This window comes from Aulostomus chinensis, chromosome 22 (assembly GCF_037954235.1).
Source record: "Aulostomus chinensis isolate RoL2024-O1b breed Wild chromosome 22, RoL_Achi_v1.0, whole genome shotgun sequence".
Lineage (NCBI taxonomy): Eukaryota > Metazoa > Chordata > Actinopteri > Syngnathiformes > Aulostomidae > Aulostomus > Aulostomus chinensis.
The window spans coordinates 5,786,637-5,803,776 of record NC_141341.1 but is presented as its reverse complement, the minus strand read 5'-3'; the positions used below and the strand labels follow the sequence as shown (position 1 = coordinate 5,803,776).

The window sequence follows — 17,140 nt, the reverse complement described above, 5'->3', positions numbered from 1 at the left end:
TACTTGCTACATATTGAGGACTATAATTCGTATTTAACCAACAGAATGTAGAAGAATGAGAGTTTGGTCAATATAACTTGGAGCGAGTGCCAGATCATTATGACCTGCATCGATTGCCGAACAAACAGGAGACATCTGGAATATTTAGAAAGGGGCCAAGTACACTACACACACACACACACACACACACACACACACACACACACACACACGGACACACACATTTGGTCAAAGTCCAAGATAAGTAAAACTGAGAAATGTCCCATCCTTTTCTGGACTTTGTGATAGCCCAAAAGTGTGGTAAACAGGATGAAACCTATCAGCCACACACACACACACACACACACACACACACACATATACACAGATGTTGTAAATTTTAATGGAGGTGAGAGAATGAACACTTCCCAGCTAAAGCTGCTGAGACGAGCTGGTCGGCTGCACTGCATTTCAAAGGTACCACATGGAGATGGTGCCAGGATGCAACTGCAGCACCTCCTGCAGCGGGAAACACACATCATTGAGTGATGGGACAATAGGTGAGGGGCCAAAACCAGAACTGGAGAAACCCTGCAGTTGGAGCTTGTGTTGGGACATCCGTGCGATGGTGTCTGCATATTCTTAATATTCTTAAAAGCTTCAAATCAAAAGATCTCTCAGATGACGTGTTGACTCCACGACCGCCTTCCACCTCCTGCCACTGAAGGGATGTCGTGGTTGCTGACCAATGATTGATGTTGACTCTGCAATCAGATGTTTTTATCGTGAAAGGAAATAAGTTCTCAAATTGCGTAATAACTTTTATCGCTTATAAGACGATGCATAATAATAATAATAATAATGGAAGTTACTTGTGGCAGCACGGTGGTGCAGTGGTCAGCACTGTTGCCTCACAGCAAGAAGGTTCCGGGTTCGAGCCCCGGCTCCAGCACAGGATCTTTCTGTGTGAGTCTGCTTGTTCTCCCTGTGCCTGCGTGAGTTCTCTCTGGTACTCCAGCTTCCTCCCACAGTCCAAAGACATTGTAGGAATTAAATTAATAGATAGATCAGAAGTACTGGTCTCAGGAAGCATTTTGTGAATTGCATTAGTTTCTGTGGCCATCTTCCACCAAGTTGAGGAACAAAAGGACAGACAGTGGCGGAAACAGGATGAAGGGGGGGAGGGCTTGAGAAGCAAAATGCTAAACGGGTGCTGCTTCCCATACAGTCGCTGCTTTGATGTGGAAACCACTTGCATTTTGTTTGTTGTTGAATGGTATAAAGGTTGGGACGTTGTAAAGATCGGGAGACAACATTCAGCAAGAGTCTTCCCTCCATGCTGCATGTATTGAAGAGACCTGATTCATCGCACCGAGCATGTAATTCCTCAGAGAATTAGCAACTCTCAACGATCTACAAGGAGAATTTCCCTTTCAACATCAAGAGGGGACGAGGCTGGTTGATACTCTAAATTGACCATAGGTGTGACTGTGAGTGTGAATGGTTGTCTGTCTCTATGTGATGGCCCTGAGATGGTGAGGGTGAGGGTGAGGGTGAGGCAGGGTGAGGGAGAGGGTGAGGGTGAGGGTGAGGCAGGGTGAGCCCCGCCCCTCACCTGAAGGCTGCTGAGATAGGCTCCAGGATGGATGGAGGGAAGTTATTTGCCATCAACTTTATGGCTGATCAATAATCAGCCTCGCAACCAAATTGCAAGTCCAATAAAATCTGGATGAGCCGCGCCCTCCGTGAGTTGTCCTGCTGCATTTCTAGCCGATAGCTGATGATGTGAAAAGGATTCAATAATAAAACAAACAAACCCCCAAAAAGAGGAAACAGCGTAACAAACGGACGGACAGTCACGTTTAGGTCAGTTCATTTAATCGCCTCGCTCAAGGTCACGCCTCGGAATTCTCCTGAATGGCAAAAAAAACCCAAAACAAACATCGAGTGTAAAAGGAAAAAAAAAAAATCCCAAACACACTTTTCCTCTTTCTCATTTACACACATACACACAATCATGCATTAAGATGAAAATTCCAATCGGGCCGATGAGAGATACCAGTTACAGAAAAACCAAACAGGGCATCTCAAACGACAGAAAACGATATTCGGAAGATTTTAGGACTTTTCAGCGTCTTTTGTCCTGTAACGCTGAATTTAACAGCAAAAAAAAACCCAAACAGGACAGAGGGCATGTTTTTACACTTCAAAATACAAAAGTGGAAGATTTCAGCTGGAAGTAAAATTGTACTCTATTGTAAAATTCTAAAAAAAAACAAAACAAAAAACAACTCTTATTGTTCATCAACAATATGGAGGGTTAGACCAAGTCTTCCGTCATCACGGTGCGTTACAGAGAGCGGTGACGGAGCTGAGATCCCACGGAGGGGGAGGGGTGACAAATTCACCGTTTACAAGTGAGAAATGTCCGGTGAGCACGTGGGTTTGAGGCTTTGGCTTGTTCTCAGAGTGCTTTTGTACCCTTCAAAATATAAAAGAGACAGGTAAACCATAGGAGGTATTAAAAAAAAAAATTTTTTTTAAAAAGTTGTTCAAATTAAGAGTTTCCTTTGATCCGGTGACACGATAATCTCATTCCTAAAATCTTTCTCCTCAGACTCATTTGGCTTTGACCATCATCTCTGTCTTCAATGTAAAAACAGCAACAACAACAACAACAAAAAAACAACAACAAAAAAGTTGTGATAGTTCACACTCACATTTACAAAATAGAGCCCCGTCTTATTCCCACCGCCCGCCTATGTACCCCCCCCCCCCCCCACACCCACCTATTCCACACCCTTCACCCTGATCTGACTCCACGCTCATTTCCGTCATAGCTCGTCGTGGGCGGCGGATTCATCCGCTTTAAGTTTGAACTCGGCCGCTGTGATTTTTCCGTCTCCGTTGCGGTCCTGGTTGGAGAACATGTTGTCGATGATGCGGAAAGGGTCGAACCCAGGAGCCAGCCGACCTTTGCCCTCGTTCACCTGCCGCATGATGTAGTCGGTGAACTGCAAAAGAGGCGAAGAAAACACAGGAAGGTTAAGGTGCAGTCATCTGAGGAACTGTCTCCAGGGTGGGAGCTTCTTCTGGACCTTAAGCCCGTGGGTTTAAAGGTTACAAGACAGGTGTACAGGCTACAAAACGCCGTTTCACAGGAGACGCACCCTTGGCTTCAGCTGAAGCTTTTAACGAAGCTTGACATTGAGGAGAAAACGCAGTTGATAAACCTTTTAACGAAACGTCAACACTTGTTCTTGCTCTAATTTTCATTCGCGAGTTCAAGCCCAGGATCCTCTTATACGCAGGGGAGCATTGGCCCTCTCACGCGTTTGTTTAGATGCAACAGAACCGACCTCAGAGGGTTCCACCAGCTCGTTGTTGTCCTTGTCCATCTCGGTGAAGAGGTCAGGGGACACGTCTTCGTTCCAGATGAACATGTAGCCTTCGGGAAGTCCTTCCTCCATGCCCGTCAGCTCGACGTCAAACACCAGCACAGCGCTGCCTGGAACTTCATCAGCTACACACACACACACACAGGCCATGTTATTAATGGACCTTCATCGTGAAGCCACTGTGGTGCTTAATTTCTGAAGAAGAAGGGGGATTTTTTTTTTTCTTATCACAATTTTTTACTAATTATTACTGGGTTGTTGTTTTTTTTACTACTGCACTTCCATTTAACATGAATCTGCTGAAGGAATCCATCCATTTTCTTTTCTATAGTGCTGATGCATTAAGGTGGACCTGACACATTACATCAGGAACGATAGTTTTTGTCCCCTCCTCCGAGTGTGTGCGACTTACTGACTCCTTGCTCTCCGTAGCCCAGGTGAGGAGGAATAACAAGGTGTCTCCTTTCACCCACACACATTTCCATCAGTCCATCTTCCATCCCCGGAACCACCTGGTTGGCTCCCAAGACGATGTTGTACGTCTTCCCGTAATTATACCTGAACTCCACAAAGTGAAAGATGTGAAATCACAGATTTGTGTCAGTATACGACTTTACTGATATTAGGATACTTAGGAGTATAAATACTTAAACTCCCGCCACACAGGTTCACACAGTACGTCCCCTCCTGTGTATCCCGTTATAAAACTGAATTACATTCAGAACTATGGGCGCATCGGCCAAGTTCTTGAATGAACAGCCCTGAATTCTGAAGATCCAGTCGATCAAGGTACTTTTAAAGTGTTGAAAATTTGATATGAGAATACTTTCTTTTGCTGAATTAGAAAAAAAAAAAAAAACCTACAGAAGAGGAAGAAGAAACATAGATTTGGATCTCAAATATGCGAATGCACATTCACATAATTATTGCGATTTGGCATTTAAGGTCCCAAATTCCTGACAAGGTTACGACGTGTTGGCTCATCTCGCCTGACTTCTCATAACTGCTCATAGCTCTGCACGCCACCGTCCCAGCTCTGATGATCATTGGTCAGGTTAAAACTGGCGTCTCATTGGGGGGGGGGGGGGGGGGGGTTAAAAAAAAAGAGGAAAAAGAAACGGCAGACCAGGTGCAGTCTAGACCCCAAAATATGAGACAAAAACACATGAAGGGGAAATGAAAATAGAACTTCCCCTTACAAATGTGCATTATTTTTGTTTCTTGTGTATGACACCCATCACTTTTACCCCGACACAAACCACACGCATGTTTTAAACTTGGAAGTAAAAGTAATTAAAACAGGTACTTAAGTATAAAAACAGTTTAAAAATATGGAAAAAGAAGTCAAGTAGAATGAAAGTAGGATTATTCAGAAATACGAAAGAAGGTATGTGCCGTCACTGCATGAAGTGACAAAAATGGTAACACACACACCGTGGTGTCTAATTTCTGACAAAGGAGGGGGATTTTTTTTTTGTCTCATCAAGATTTCTCACTTTTTTTTTAAATTTTTTTTATCACGACTGTTTTTTTACTGTTGCACTTTGATTTGAAGTGAAGCTGCTTGAGGTGCTGAACCCCAAACGGGTTACAAGGGGGACACACTGCCTTGTCTGGAAAGTGTAGGTCAGAGCCTCTTTTGCATATTAAAAAAAAAAAAAAAAAAAAAGTGGATACAAGAACTTTGACCAATAGATTTTATGGCCCGAATGAACCAATCTGTGCTAAGTGGCACATGATTTATGACTCCTATAGAAAGCTGTTTCTCACCAGATGACCACCTGCACAAACTCCGTTATAAACAGGATAACAATGACAAAGATTGGTAAAAAGGGGACAGGGTGAGAACCGCATCCCTACGCCCACATCAACAGTATAAAAGGAGATGTGTGGTCAGTAGATTTTCAGACGCTTCTGCAGAACTGCCCGGGCTCTGTGCTCCCTGAGGACAATAAAGCTCTCAGGACTCAACTTTGCTGGACTCCAGTGCTTATTTGAACTCTAAATCCTCTGCTAGTAGAACCTGAGAGGAGGCTCGGTCTCCAGCCGGCCCAGGACTGGGCTTCGCAGTCCAGCCACATCAGTATCCTTTGGCTCTGAAACAGATTCTGATTCAAAGGTTGTCAAGTTCTACTCACGTGGAGTCGAGGTGCGTGCCGTCCATCAGAGAGGCGTTGTAGTGGTACTTGATGAAGTCGCCCTTCTTTGTTTGCTTATCACACGCCTCTGGCTTGTAAGTGACGGTGACCTCCGTGTTGTCTGACGGGTTGTGGAAATCGATGATGTGAACATCAAACACCAGCACAGCTGAACCAGGGATCTTAGCGCCTGAGATGGAAAAATATCAAATGGTATACCAGTACTGCAAACCGTGAAATACAGCTGTCTGACAGATCACACACACACACACACACACACACACACACACACACACACACACACACACACACACACACACCTGTGCCCTCCTCTCCATAGGCGAGATGTGGGGGGATGGTGATGGTGCGCCTCTCTCCTATGCAGACTCCAATCAGACCCTCGTCCATGCCAGCGATCACGTAGCCCCGCCCCACGTAGGTGTCATAGGTACGATTGCGAGAGTAGCTGCAGAACAGAATGTACAAAGAATAAAGCAGCGTTGTCGTACTGACGTACTTGAAAAGGCTGAAAATGGAAGTGAACACTTGGAGTCATACAAGGGTACGCAATTAGTCTGTTTGAAAAAGGCCGTTTGAGAGAAATAGTTCCCTCAAACCTCCCAGCTATCAACTGCGGAGTGTATTAGAAGCATTTTCAAACTTTCAACATCCAAATTAAAAAAAAAATAAATTAAAAAAAGTGTGTCAAAGAGGCGAAAAAAAATTCTTGCAATTAAAAATAAGGGCCGTCTTATCTGGAGACTGGCCTTGATGTCAGTCCAGACTCCCACGCGCTGTCTCCCTCATTCCTGGAAGAATAATTTACAACCTTTCTCTCCGTCTGACCTTCCTCCCTTGTTAAGCCTGATATGTGAGACAAAGGCACCTTCTTTATGCTTCCATCTCTAACCTGCAGACACCGAGTGAAGTAATCACAAAATAACACAATGCGCTACAAGGCTGAGATTAAAATGCTCCCTAGAAAGTGTGGAGGGACGGCGGGCTACACAAGGGAAACGAGTTCAAACGATGAATCGAGAATTACAGAAGAATGAAATTAAGTTTAACTGTATCTGCATTTGCAGGTATTTTTTTACCCAAGTAGTCACGAGTGCTGTGTGGTTTACTGCAGCCCTGTGACGTTAACTTAAGAATGATGCCGGCATCAACAATAAGTGTGATTGTACTGCTCTGGTACTGGCCTCAGGATCGGCAGATGTGTGCTGGGATCAGGACAGGACTGAGGTTTGGAGCATCTCTGATGACATTCTGCTGCTTTTTCGACAGTGTGAGAACCAAAAGCCCCCCCCCCAAAAAAGTCCTTCAACACGTGCGTCAGACCCATAACTTCATAATCTGCTGTGAGCTGCAGCGCAAGATAAAGTGAGGAGAATTTATTCAGCGAAAACAGGACATTTACACCTCAGCCTACAGAAGGATGCTGCCACCTTGTGGTTGCCTGAGGAACAACGCACATCAAAATGGTCAAAGCTGCTTGACCGCACGTCCGGTTCCAGCCAAAAGATAGACTTCCTATTTTGAGAAATACCCATACAAAATAGAATCAACTTCCCTGTTGGAACTATTGAAGGGGAAGTGTGTGGGATTTGGAAGGAATATTTTACATTTACTACATTTCAATCAGTTTATAAATCACCTGACAACAACAATTGTGTTTCGCTAGAACTTCCTCCTGCATCGGGAGCGAGTGACCTTCCACTGGCCCGGAACAGACACACCAGCAACCTTAGATGTATCCTGCTTTTAGCCTGAACGTCCTTTGGCATACATGTTTAAATTCAAGTCACACTCAAGTGGATCTTCACTTCTCTCTACTGTCTTTGGTCTTTTCAATCAATTATCGTCCTCTTGAGAAGAGGACAGAAAGAGGACGGGTAGATTGAGAGAACAGAAAGATGTCTATTTTCTTATCTGACTCTGGTAAATAAGCACATTTCCCAGAATGTTGACTTTTTGTAAAAAAAAAAATTTTTTAAGGATGGGGTTAGCACACTGTACTTTTAAGTTTTAACAAGATAAAAACACACACCTGGAATCAAAAAACGTTCCATCGAGGAGGCTGCCGTTATAGTGGTAGCGTATGAAATCTCCAGCGACAGACTTCCTTGCGCAGGACTCAGGCACCTGCTGATTGGTCACCGAGATCCCGTCTCTGGGGTTGTGGAGGTCCAGGAGCACAACGTCAAACACCAGAGACGCCTGTCCGGGGATGTCGCTACCTGGACACGCAACACAGGAAAGAGCGGAAGGTGAGAACGAGGATGGCGAGACAGAGGCGACACCCTCTGTCCTCACACCCTCGGCTGGAGGGACTGGAGGGAGGAAAACTACCCAAACACCTTGAGGCAGGGAAAACTAGAAAGGAAAAACAAAACCAAAGATTTACACTTTAAGGTTTCTTCCAGACCCAATCAGATGCTGAGGTCACCTCATGAGCCAAGTGGCCAACGCTGCAACGATCAATTCCAACCATATTTGAAATAAACGCAAGCAGGCAACTTGGAAATGGACTCCTTAATACTCACCGTCTCCGTTCTCGCCGTACCCAAGCGATGGCGGCATTGTGATAATGCGTTTCTCGCCCACACACATCCCCAGCAGGCCCTGATCCATGCCTGCGATCAGCCAGCCAATCCCGACGTACGTGTCGTAGGTGCGCATGCGGGTGTGGCTGCGGCCGAGAAGGGAAGGTTACAAATGCGGGTCGCTGAGTGAAATATTTGAGTGAACTGAGAAGCCAAACGGAGTGAACCTGGAATCAAACAGCGTCCCGTCCAGAAGGGTGCCGTTGTAGTGGTAGCGGACGTAGTCGGACACCTCCACCTTTCTGGAGCAGGTGGTAGGGGTGTGGTAGGTGTTGATGTGTACTCCATCCTCAGAGCTCCACACGTCGAGAAGCAGGACGTCAAAGTGGAGGGTGGAGTCGGGAGGGATGAGGTCAGCTGAAGAGAGGAGAAGCCGTTTCATTTTTGGGGTGAATCATAGCGGTCTTTTGTCACAGGGAGGTCATGTTTGTTTTCCTTTCAGCAGGTTTCTTCAAAAACGTCTACATTTCACCAAAGCCGGTGGAGAGGCGGAGAACGAGCCGGGGCAGAAGCCATTCAAGATCCAACAAGGTGAAAAATTGCCTTTTATTACTTTAGGTTTGACAGGGGTCTAGTTTAGTCTGTGTTTTGCTTAAGATGAGAATTGCTATGACGCCAAAGATCATAACCACCCACCCCCACCCACCCCCACCCACCCACACACACACACACACACACACACACACACACACACACACACACACACACACACACACACACACACACACACACACACGGATGACCTGAATTTGTTTGCTATTCTATCCAGTTAAAGCTGCACGTAGCAACATTAGAAACAGCTGTGTCTGCAAACATTAGCTGTCCACAGTTAAGGATCCACCCACATGCAATGTTGCCTTCAGGAGCTCCACCGGTGTGAAGGAGGAAGGGGGGGGGGGGGGGGGGCTCTGAGGGTGGCAGCCATTAATGCTTTACTACTGATGAGCTGGCAGGTCTCTTTCTGTTTTACATCTCCTTTTCTTTCCATCTCACCTCTCATTTTTTTCTGTGTTGACTACCTAATCCAGACTACCTGTCCACACATGCCCCCTCTCCTATTATCCAACTATCTCCTGCATGCACACACACACACACACACACACACACACACACACACACACACACACACACACACACACACACACACACACACACACAAAACGCTGTTCTCATTATGAAAATCATATTAAGTTCTCTGCAAACATAACCAGGGGCCTAACATTTACAGTCAATGTTAGAAACAGCTGATGTCATGATCTTGACCTACTTCCTGCTTTGTGGTGCCCCCCCCCCCCCCCCATGACATCATCCAAAATGGACATTTTTAGGGAAAAGCCCTCTAACTCTGGAGCTGTGGCGTCCTCAATCCCTAACACCATACTGGGCTGTCTACTTCTCCCACCATCTGACTCTCCCAAACAATCACTCAGAAGGTTTAAAACACACACACTAACACACACACACACACACACACACACACACAAAAACACACACCGTATCCTCGTTCTCCATAGGCGAGGTGCGGTGGGATTTTCACCAGCCTTCTCTCGTTGACACACATCCCCACCAGGGCTTTGTCCATCCCCTCGATCAGCTGCTTCTTGCCAACAAACACATTGTAGGTGCTGCCGCGGTCGTAGCTGCAAAACACACACACACACACACACACACACAAACACGCATTCCTCTTATGTATCTGAGTGGAGGTAATAAGGCGTGATGTAGTAAACATGTAGATTAAGTATTAGAAAGTACCAAACAATACTATTTCATCAAGATACACTGAAATACTCCCTAAAATTCAGCATAAAAACAGAGCAAAAGACAACAAAACCTGTCACCTGTGCTCCACCTGTGCAGTCTCACAAGCTCAGGACATTGCTGGCCTGATGTTTGCAAATCGCACTGTTAATGAACTCACTCAAGAAACTGCAGCGTGACATTGATCCTGAGGGCTGGAATATTGACACAGAATCAAAATATCATCATCATCCTGAGTGAATGGGGAGGGGGAGGGGGAGGAACAAGTAAGATTCCTTTTTCGCTCCATGAAGAAGGAAAGAATGACATTTCATTCAGAGGCAAACGACCCACGTTTACCTCCAATCTAGCCTTTTTTATCACTTTGATATGGAAAATACATCCATAATAAGTTTAATTTGTGGCAGGTCGTAGCTGATGGCCCCAAAAGGAAGAAAAATTGAATTAAACTAAATGAATAAGACATAGGACATTTGAAAAAGGCTCTGTAACGTTGAAAGGGAATGAGTCTGGATAAGTCGATTATTCCATTAAAGGGTTGGTTGAGATGAGGCGGTTTGGAGATGCAGGACTGAGCATCCGTGGCTGCAGATCTTCCCTGCTTGCTTGCTTGCTTGCTTGCTTGCGTGGCTCAGAGGGACGAACTACTTGTGCGCGTCACGCACTGTTCCCACCGTGCACCCGAGTCCTGATCCCTACTGTGTGACACTTCAACAAACCCTGATAAAAGAAGGGAAAAAATGATAAAACTCACCTGGAGTCGAACTTCTTGCCGTCCGGGAACATTCCGTTGTAGTGATACCTGACATAGTCTCCTACTTTAACTGCGCGCACACACTGCTCCGGCTCGAAAGTTTTCTCAATGACGATGTCGTCTGTCGGAACCGGGGGGGCTTTGCAGGCGGCCAGGACCACCAAAACCGAGACATACAACAGACTCTGGACACGCTGCAACATTTTCACCGCCGACGAACTGCGAAACGATGGAGATAACGGCGGGTTCGGCCTGTGTGCGCGCTGCCTCTCTGTTCCCCAGTAGCTTCCTCTACACCGACTTGGCTGGAAGTCCAGCCTCCGGTCCCTGTTCAGGGGGATCTCCTGTCAAGTTAGACTCAAACCACTCAACATCCGTTTTAATTTAAAAAATATTAAACGACCACCAGCTCTCACATTGTTTTATTGCGTGTGTGGGTTGTTGGGTTTTTTTTGGGGGGGGGGGGTAAATATTTTTTCGACATGGATCATCTCCTTCAGCACTTGCGTTCATTGCGCTTGGGATCGTTTTACATTTGGAGCTCTGGTTCATGGAAGGCAGCTACAGGAGAATGTAAGTCCTTTAGCTTGCACTCTCTCAGTACTGCTGAGTTCTGTAAACCACAAGTTTCTGATGCATCCTATTTATTTCACGTTATTTTCATCAATGCTTCTGTAATATAGCTTCTTTTATATATTTAAGGGGGAAAAAAAACCCTCAATGGTGACATTTTCTTGAGTAGGCCTGTTTATTTTGTGTACCGCCTCCGCTGTACCAAACCGTTCCCGTGCGTCGTTGTGCTCTTATTTTGAAAATACAACCTACATTTCCTGCCCCGTGCTGCTCCTTCTGCGTGAACGTGACGCACCTCGTGATTGAATGAGATAGCCCGGGCACCACGTCTCGCTCTTGCGCAGTCGAATCCTCGGCGATGTGTCAACGTGGTACCGTAGGGGTCTTCTCTAGCTTACACGCACGCACGCACGCACGCGTGTAAAGACGCGCACGCGGCGTGGTCACAGGAAGAAGTCCAACCAGCTCCAACCTGTGGATTGCATCATTTGAACTGACATGTAAAACTCTGCACTGATTTGTGGGTGCAGTTTTTTGAGGTGTTTATGGGGGGATGGATGGGGGGGGGGGCAGAGCTGCCTGGAATGTTTCTACGTGGCAGTGGAACCCCCCCCCCCCATCTCACCAGGGACCCAATTAGTGACCCAGAGAGTACGAGTTTCAACGCGCTTATCTCTCCTTCCGTGGCCCCCTGAGGGCAAATACAACGCCAAGTTTCTGCCTCTGATTGAGCTCCGGCGTTGGCATCAGCTGACATGTTCGAAAACTCCCCTCCCTAAAGTTTTACTGGAAAAGGACAGACAACTGTAGTGATTTGGCCTTTCTCTAGCCGCGTACAGTGGGAGGAGCAGCCCCCGCCCGCTGGTGCTCCTCCAGCCCTGCTACCGAGGGAGGAGAGGCGTAGTCGGGGATACGTGGTGGAACTTGAGGCGGTGCTAGACCCACGCACGCTGGGGCGAATCTCAGCCAGCCCCTCCACCATTTACTAAACTTCAAAAATGGCACCCTCCACTTCTTCTCAACTCTTCTCCGGCCTGCTGATCTTCGTCCTCACCACCGCGGTGGATTCCCAGTATGAAAAGTACAGCTTCAGGAGCTTCCCCAGACACGAGCTGATGCCCCTGGAGTCCGCCTACAGGTTCGCCCTGGACCAGTACACCGCAGAGAAGTGGAAGGACACGGTGGAGTACATGGAGGTGTCCCTGCGTCTGTACCGGCTGCTGCGGGACAGCGAGGCTTTCTGCAACCTCAACTGCAGCTCCGTGCGCCTGGACAACGAGCAGAAGTTTGAGGAGTTTCCAGAGTTGCACGCGTTTGGGAACGTCTTGAAGAGGGCGCAGTGCCTGAAGCGGTGCAAGCAGGGGCTGCCGGCCTTCAGACAGGCCATGCCGAGCCGGGACACCATAGATGAGTTTGAGAGGAGAGAACCCTACAGATACCTGCAGTACGCTTACTTCAAAGTAAGCAGCATTGCTTCTTACGTTGTTTCTACACAAATGTAGTTTTTAGAGCTTCCTTGTCATTCATGGCGCGTTCCACCGCCATGGCCTACAAGCCGCAGCAACACAAGTAACTTCAAAAGCTGGCTCTGCTGCCTAAAAATACGTTCTGACGTCACCTACGTGCCACGGCTGCACGATTGGAGACCGGAAGCTCCTCTGGCAAATGGGGGAGCCTTTGCTTTTGTGTGCGTTTGTCCATTTATCTCCTCAGATCAAAGTAATGTCGAGTCGAGTTTTCCTGGTTGTCACTTTTACAAATTTCACCCAAGCTTTGGATCACGTTGACAGCGACGCAGGGAGCAGCGGAGGGGAACATCTGGGTCAGGACCGATCCAGGGGTGGAACCTTAGATGATGCCGATGCTCATGCATGCTCGCGTCCTGCTCATGTCGTCCCATCGGTGTCATGCAGGCAAACTACTTTTACATAAACCTACACGTCAGCCACCACGTTCATAAACAGGCTGGTGGCAAAAAGGCAGTTATTGACTGATACAAACTGATAGGGAGGTTTTAATAAACTCAAAAATTCACAGCACATGCAAGTGTGTGAACATGTATGTTGGATGCGTGTGTCCTGATCTCTTACTGAGATGTTTAAAACAGGTTCACATCAAACTGTTTCAACAGGTAACGTGACGCGAGTCCTCTGACATCATTGATACAGTAAAATATGGTTTTATCATCACTCTCTGAAGAACACCGGAAAGTTTCACACCATCAAAACTTCAGCTGATATTAGTTTTAGTTGAATTCACCTGAGGACGCTCGTGTGTGTGTGTGTGTGTGTGTGTGTGTGTGTGTGTGTGTGTGTGTGTGTGTGTGTGTGTGCGTGTGTGTGTGTGTGTTGTTGTGTTTCTGCCAGTCGGACAATCTAGCCAAGGCCGTGTCTGCAGCCCACACCTTCCTGCTGAAGCACCCAGATGATGAGATGATGCAGAAGAACATGGCGTACTACAGGACCCTACCTGGGGCTGAAGACCACCTCAAAGACCTGGAGTCCAAATCCTACGAGGTATTCGCACACACACACACACACACACACACAACCATCCTGTGACGCAATCAGCAGTGAAAATGAGCAAAATCCTTATAAAACCGCTTTAACCCCCTAAATATGTTGTTTTCCTGGTGGAGGGAGGGTTTAGCAGCAGCATCTTGAGGCGTCACTGATGTGACGTTTTTTTTAATGTTAATTTTAATAATAACAAAAACTAATTCAGTTTCCGGTCAACTGAAAACAAATAATGAGATTTTTACTCCCCCCCCCCCCAAAAGAAATAATATATCAAATTCATTTTTTTCCAAGATTTTAAAAATAAATCAATTAGATGGACCTTTTAAATGTTGTACATTCAAAAGAAACAAGAATCCTGATGGTTTTTTATCTAATTCTCTAATGATTAATAGCTGTTGACTGTTGGCCAGATATCACCCCATTTTTTTTGTCCTCTGGAAAAAAAATGAATCGAGTAAATTTACAGGTTGAAAGAGTGATTTGAATATTGTCACAGAAAATGAGGGAAAAAAAAAAAAAACGCACAACTTTATGTTGAAATAAAAGGCAAAACAAACTAAAACCTTCATGCAGTGAGGGCTTTTATAGAAACCCAAAGATGCTCTCCAGGGAAGAAAGAATAACTTTAAAATGTAAATAGTAAACTAGATCACATGCCTGTTTATTTATGAGCTGTTCTGCCGGGGGCCAGATCAGTGACGCTGGATCGTACTGTAACCCTGTTGATCGAAACCACTTCATATGGGGGTCAACTCGGGGGTCCAGATCACGGCAGCCGGCTGGAGTGTGGCGAACACCAGCAGCAACGGTGGTGATGCAAACGTTCCAACACTCAGACGGGATTGTTGGAGATGTTTCCTCAAAACTGCAGTTGAGCCCAGACTGATGTGACTTTTTTTTTGGTTTTGTCTTGTTTTTGCGTCGTTGCAGACGCTGTTCGTGCGAGCCGTGAGGGCGTACAACGGGGAGAACTTCCGCACCTCGGTGTCAGACATGGAGCTGGCTCTGCGGGACTTCTTCAAGGTCTACGACGAGTGCCTGGCTGCGTGCGAGGGTCCGAGGGACGTCAAGGACTTTAAAGATTTTTACCCCTCGATAGCCGGTCAGCGCATCATCTCAGCCCTGCCTCCGAACCTCCTCTCCTGCTGCCTTTTCTTCAAAATCAAACCTCTCCACCTTTGTCACCTCTCCGTCTCTGGATTTCTGTTCTAACCCTGCACCCTGCTGTCCTCTCCAGATCACTACATCGAGGTCCTGGAGAGGAAGGTGAGGTGTGAGAGTGACCTGACGCCCGTGGTAGGAGGGTTTGTTGTGGAGAAGTTTGTGGCCACCATGTACCACTACCTGCAGTTCGCCTACTACAAACGTGAGCACCGTGGAGTGATCGGTCATCAGCTCTCTGGAGCACTTCTACAGTTTCTTGAGGGATGCCTGAACTGAAATAGTTTGCCGTTGTTGTTTTTGTTTTGTTTTTGTTTTTTTAGTGAATGATCTGAAGAACGCAGTACCGTGTGCAGTCAGCTACATGCTCTTTGACCCCAACGATGAGGTCATGAAGAATAATGTCGCCTATTACAAGTTCCACAAAAGCCAGTGGGACCTGACAGAGGAGGATTTCCTCCCCAGATCAGTAATGACTACAGACTTTTACATGCAAACACTCAACACAGTTCTACTTTGGCAAACATAAACCGTTTTTGTGTTTTTAATTCTCTGTAATCCGTAGGAGGCGTTGCGGTACTACAACCAGACCACCATGCAGCTACAAATGTTGGAGTTCTCCAGACAGCGCCTGGTGAGCGACGATGAGGTGCGTGCCTTCGTGGGTTTTTTGGGTTTTCTGTGCGTCACAGGAGGTTTTCTTTGGTCAGATGATTTACAGCCTCCCCTTAAAAATAGACCTGCGTGAAATCAGAGAGGGGTTGCTCGAGGTTCCGTTCTGTCCTTGTGTAACTTATGGAAAAATCCTACGTTCCTCGGTCTGGTCACATGACGCCCTGCAGTACAATGTGGGCCCTGTGTCCACTGTGCTGCAGTATCAGAGGTGACCATGAGGTGGCAGCATGACACTGACATTTTGTTTCACGAGGTTATGCTGCAGCACAAGGATTGTGGCCATTAAGGCAGCCCGACATAAACCAGATTACTGCTGGATGTGGTAAATAGCATTCAGTCTGTAATCTCGTTAGTAATGAAGGTATGAAAAACACCAATATAACTCTGGAGTGGGAGGATTTAACCTGATTCACTTTGAGCAAATGTCACTGCTGAGTTTTTATTCCTTTCTGTGTGTGTGTGTGTGTGTGTGTGTGTGTGTCCACAGGGAGAGGTGGTGGAGTTTATAGATGAGTTTCTGGATGAGGATTAGAAAACCCACACTGGAGACGGTGCTGAGACACTGAAAGGAAAAGACAGACAAAACTGCACCAACACTCTCCAGCTTGTATTTATTTTCTAAGAGGCTCTGATTGGTCACTTTTTACCTGCAGCTCCACATCCTGATTATTTTTCTACTTTCCTATTCTACGATATCCAGCTCAGTGGAATGGACATACTGTACATGATGGTGGCTAAATGATACGAGGGTCATGGTAGTGGAGATAAATATTTGTATTCATTTTACGAATTAAGTTGTCGACTGTGAAATGCGTTATGTTGTGAATTGTCCTTTTTACAGTAAAACAACTCACCAAACATCTGATCTCTTGAGTAGATTCATAAACACGACAGATCATGTGACTGGTTTTCGGACATGTCGTGAAATTATTGTGCTGTTTTCTTTTCTAAAACGATCTTCATTGTCTATTTTTTTTATCATTATTGCTTGTTTACTTGTTCATATATACGTTATATATCATTTACATGTTCAAAATGGAATCACGACCACTACTACTACGACTCCTACTAGTACTAATACTAGTACTACTACTACAACTACGACTGAGCAGGGCTGCTTTTCCTACGCAGTCCTGACCTGTGAAAAGCCACAGACACACATTTGAAGTGATTTCGATCAAAAGAGACTTTTTACATCAAGAGATCCTGCATTCGAGCCTCCGATGTTAATAAGTGAAAATGTAGCTTCAGCAAAGTATGATTGGTAAAGAATCGTGTGTGTGTGTGTGTGAGAGAGAGAGAGAGTTAGACTCTCACCTGTACAACTGCACCACCTTCGCTTACTTTTCTGAGACTTTTGACGCATGAAGTCTGTCCTTTAAAGAAAATGGTTTCATGTTGTAAAGATGATATGATGTTTGTTCAACCAAAAGATTACACGATAATAACTAGTAACTCCATAGATTGTGAGTCACTGATATTTTTTAAGGCAAAATCTCCCATCAGTGCTTGCTAACAAGAGAGAGAGAGATTAGCAAAAACTTAAAGGAACACCACCCACCCATCCATATTCTAC

General features: G+C 46.0%; 2 protein-coding genes across 2 annotated transcripts; one reads left to right on the top strand and one right to left on the bottom strand.

The window, feature by feature from the left end:
- Positions 1–1,754: 1,754 nt before the first annotated feature.
- Positions 1,755–10,976, bottom strand: fkbp9 (FKBP prolyl isomerase 9). The gene is made up of 11 exons (XM_086192716.1): positions 10,637–10,976; positions 9,616–9,761; positions 8,289–8,478; positions 8,062–8,207; positions 7,566–7,755; positions 5,836–5,981; positions 5,516–5,705; positions 3,790–3,935; positions 3,339–3,502; positions 2,769–2,993; positions 1,755–2,461 (listed from the first exon to the last, which is right to left on the bottom strand). Exons 1-10 carry the CDS (start codon positions 10,837–10,839, stop codon positions 2,814–2,816), a joined length of 1,701 nt encoding a protein of 566 aa, XP_086048842.1. The 5' UTR covers positions 10,840–10,976; the 3' UTR covers positions 1,755–2,461; positions 2,769–2,813.
- An 860-nt stretch (positions 10,977–11,836) lies between these two features.
- Positions 11,837–17,044, top strand: crtap (cartilage associated protein). Its single transcript, XM_086193131.1, has 7 exons — positions 11,837–12,669; positions 13,576–13,725; positions 14,659–14,830; positions 14,966–15,094; positions 15,213–15,358; positions 15,455–15,538; positions 16,052–17,044. Exons 1-7 carry the CDS (start codon positions 12,208–12,210, stop codon positions 16,094–16,096), a joined length of 1,188 nt encoding a protein of 395 aa, XP_086049257.1. The 5' UTR covers positions 11,837–12,207; the 3' UTR covers positions 16,097–17,044.
- The last annotated feature ends 96 nt before the right edge of the window (positions 17,045–17,140 follow it).